The 4272-nt window shown below is 41.5% G+C and overlaps 1 protein-coding gene across 1 annotated transcript in view; it reads right to left on the reverse strand.

Moving 5' to 3' along the window:
• The window catches only part of LOC138979213 (uncharacterized), a 19570-nt gene extending 15298 nt beyond the window's left edge, over window positions 1–4272 (reverse strand). Inside the window, exons 1-3 of the mRNA XM_070351991.1 lie at window positions 4109–4272; window positions 3732–3827; window positions 1347–1448 (exon numbers count right to left, since the gene is read on the reverse strand). Of these exons, the coding sequence (XP_070208092.1) occupies window positions 1347–1448; window positions 3732–3827; window positions 4109–4268 (358 nt within the window). The 5' untranslated portion in view covers window positions 4269–4272. The remainder of the gene's footprint in view (window positions 1–1346; window positions 1449–3731; window positions 3828–4108) is intronic.

Genomic DNA, 4272 nt, shown 5'->3' on the forward strand with positions numbered 1-4272 from the left:
AGAGTATAGTGTGGGGAACCCAAATGGGCAAACGAGCTCACACGTAACCAGACAATTCTGGAACGCTGAAGAAGAAGAAGGACCGACCGATTTTTACAATCCAGTTATTATCTTCATACAAATGCAGACAAGTACTCTAGTTGTGTTAAAAGACAGGACACACATTATTTGGAGAGATCCGAGCTTTGATGGATTTGTGTTTTTTTCTCGATTCGTAGTGTTAAGTACCCGGTAGACAGTTAATATCATCTATAAATCATATGATATAACTAACATAGCAATGCGTCCAGTGGAGTCTGCAGTCATGGCCCAAAACGCTGGCTCAGAAAACTCAGTTATCTACCGTTCTCAGTTTGCCTTTGCTAACAATATAGGAATAACAGACTGCCAACAAGATCATTCATCTGACACCTTGACAACTGATATCTAGCTGTAAGCACTCGGAAATTGAGAGGATTGCCTGTTTCATCGTAAGTAAAACCAAATTTTCCCCCCTCGAATTTTGATTTTTTGTTTAATGATAGTAACGTTTTAAAATTTTAGCACTTTGAAATGACTGGACTGCAATAGTGCATGACATGAAAGGAAAAACACGACTTATTTTCAAACTATTAAGATGGCCGTGTTTTTTTAGTGTTTTTTTTTTTACAATATTAGCACTTTGCATGGGATCAGAAAAACGTGTGATCCGCACCTTAATTTTTATGAACAGTTTGTACATCTGGCATCACATAACGTTTTGTTCAGTAAATTCCCAGCCCTACAAAAACAAGATTCACTCGGCTCTTGTTGTGGCGACTTCTGTGATCTTGTCTTGTCTTCTCAACGCTACCTAAGGGGTCAAACTAACGTCTGTATGTGGAGTCGTGCTAGAGTCTATCCTATCAATTTTATGAACAGGTAGATAAGAAGGAAAACAATAGCTTTGCCAACAGGTTTGCTCCAAACACATATAGAGTTTGCTAAGCAACAATAGTTTAACCGAGGAAACAAAGATAGTCTCTAAAGAAGACCTAACGAACCCCACATGATGATCCCTTGCGCCTGCTCTGCTAGCTTCAAAGAAGCCCAAAGCTCTAAGGTTGTCAACAATGGATCATAGTATTACTTAGCAAGAAGACACTTACAGACCTGTCATCTGGGAAACAAATGCGTACTTATTGAAGCGATTGGAGTGAAGACCTGTGTCTGTCTGTCTGTCTAAAAACCATGTCTTATTCACAGTCAGACCTGCTACATGAATACTTTGAAACCATTGTTCAGATTGGTTTCATATAATATGCTTTTTCTCACGACAACGCCCATGAGTCTCGTGCACATGCGCGTGCATGCATTTATTCACTTACCATTACAGGACAAAGCACCTCCTACAGCTCCTTTGGCACTGTCATCTTGAAAAGCTTCTGGAGGCAGAGGCATCCTTCCTCGTTGGGCAATGTGCACTGGAACTGAAATAAATTCACCACAGTGAAAACGTTGCACATTTTGAATGAACATGTCATGAACTAATCTGCAAGGTATCAAGGTGAATTGCAATCACATAGTACGAACTGGGTCGAAGATTGTGTGCCAACAATGTCAAGAAAATTGAGTGAAAATTGTAGTCGTGACAGTGTGGCCTCAACTTTTGCAAACGGGCAAATAATAATGACGTCATCAAAAATCGCTATCACAAATCCGAGAAAAACGACACAAGCAAATGCTCTCACAAATGTGCAAACACATGTTCATAAAAATCCGTCTAGTAGTGTTTGAGATATGCTCTGCACAGACACACAGACACACATACCTAGGGAGACTAACCTTGCTCACCGCTCTTGTTAAAACATTCAGTCATAACTTGACTGAATGTAAAAATGATATTGTCGTATTCCGTATTGTCTCCTGTATCCACAAATCTATGCATTTGTTGTGATAGATTGACAATGGGCCACGAATTTAAAATAAACACGTTACATAGCCACTTTCTGAATATTTAGAAGAAGACTTATAACATTCACATTCGTCTATCCTAATCATTTTTTTTCTGAATAAGGGAAATACGCTTTTATTGTGTTTGTGTGGAATAACGTTTAGAAATGAAGACATTTGATGATAATGCTGCGTCGCTCAAAAGAAATAACGGTTGTAGGTGTGACGAAAAAAAGAACAGGGCCGGAGTACGATGATAAATACAAGACTTATTTTACAACCATTTGAAAAATACATACATCCCCCGTGGCTGCCCGCATAACGAAATCGTGTTTCTCGTGTTTTGAACTTGCCAGTGTTACAGCACAGAGCAGAGTCCGCCCCGCACTTGACTTTGTTTACATCACGTGGCCACCCAAACATCCGCACAACGCAACATTTTCACGAGACAAAACACGCTTATTTGTTTGCTTTGTCTTTATAACACATTTCTATCTACATTTACCACTACAACACCAAATTGTTTACTTTATTTTGCAATCGTTATCATACAAAATAACGTTAGCACGGGACGAACAAAGGGAAGACACTCATGCACATTTTCTCAGAGCGCGTCTGCTTCTCCGACTGTTTTGATCGAATCGTGTAATATCTATTTTTGCGGAAACCTCCCGAAGCTATGCAGTCTCAGCGGCTTCCACCTGTAACATAATCGTTTTTATTTGGAATGTGACGTACTGTTCTTCGTCAAGTCACACCTCTCTCAAAAACTAAGCGTCGCACAGAACCAGCGCCCCTCCATTTATGAACAGATGGTTTTGAAAGGTTTCACTTTTCAGCTCCTGTGTGCGCCTACTACTAGATCTATCGCAACACGTCATAGAAAGTCTCGAATAACACGCAAATGACGTCACATTATGACTTCATCTTACTTAGCCTAAACATGGCCTCCCTCTCTCACTTGATAGTGGTCACAGTGACGTGTGTAAGTATGTTGCTGTTTGTGTGTGTGTGTATGTATGTATGTGTGTGTGTGTGTATGTGTGTGTGTGTGTGTGTGAGTGTGAGTATGTGTGTGTGTGTGAGTGTGTGTGTGTGTGAGTGTGTGAGTATGTGTGTGCGTGCGTGCGTGCGCGCGTGCATGTGTGCGTATGTGTGTGTGTGTGTATGTGTGTGTGTGTGAGTGTGTGTGTGTGTGTGTGTGAGAGAGAGAGAGAGAGAGAGAGAGAGAGAGAGAGAGAGAGAGAGAGAGAGAGAGAGAGAGAGAGAGAGAGAGAGAGAGAGAGAGAGAGAGAGAGAGAGAGCACGGATATCAGGAAGCTAACAACGCACTAACTGTGCCAACGTTGTTTGGTCCCTTCTACGAAAGCAGATCTACACAAACTCTAATACACAGCTCGCTCTCTCTCTCTCTCTCTCTCTCTCTCTCTCTCTCTCTCTCTCTCTCTCTCTCTCTCTCTCTCTCTCTCTCTCTCTCTCTCTCTCACTATGTCTTTATCTCCTTCGCGCGTGCTCTGGTTTGTTTGTGTGAGTGTATGTGTGAGTGTGTGTGTGTGTGTGTGTGAGTGTGTGTGAGTGTGTGTGTGTGCGCGTGCGTGTGTGTGTCACTATCTGAAGGTAGTCTTGGCGATGACTGTGTATTTGGTTATTGATCTTTATAGTTTGATAACGACTGATTATATGCTTTTATATCGCTTCACGCAACAAATTGTCTAAACTTCTGATTTATGCATTAATTTGCCACTGTTAATATTGTGTCACATTGCTCACCACGAGCATGATTTCAAATCAAAGAATAGCACAACAAAATGTTAGCTTACCTGTACAAGTAGAAGCACTCTCACAAGCAACACTATCCTTGTCGATGTCTACAGCCTCATGTGGCAGCGGCATTCTCTTCCGTTGATCAATATTTCCTGGCAGACAATTAACATTGTTAACTGTGTAACTCGGCGCTTAGTATGCCACCAATATGTCAGATGTTTCAACTTTATTTTATAATTGATTTCTTTTAGCAAAGGCGGGGGCGGATTGACTGAACTTGAGATGTATTGGTGATTTCTACCAATCCGACCTCTAAGCGGGCTCCAATCCGGTGGGTAACTTTCTACAGTTCATAAGTTTGTGTTTGAGTTGTGAGCTCTTTACTCGTGCAAACGTCGAACATTTCTGCATTATCTTTGCAAACAAATCTTACCACAAGAGGGCGACACATCATTGTCACTTTCAACAAGGCCGCTACCCAGACATTCGCCCCGTGGCTGTAGTGTCGTCTCAGATCGGCTTACATTCACTGGCATGTCGCTTGAATCGCCGTACATATCGTTTGTGATCATCAGACTTATATTTGAGCCCATGTAG

The sequence above is a fragment of the Littorina saxatilis genome, linkage group LG10 (genome assembly GCF_037325665.1).
Source record: "Littorina saxatilis isolate snail1 linkage group LG10, US_GU_Lsax_2.0, whole genome shotgun sequence".
In the NCBI taxonomy this organism is placed as follows: domain Eukaryota; kingdom Metazoa; phylum Mollusca; class Gastropoda; order Littorinimorpha; family Littorinidae; genus Littorina; species Littorina saxatilis.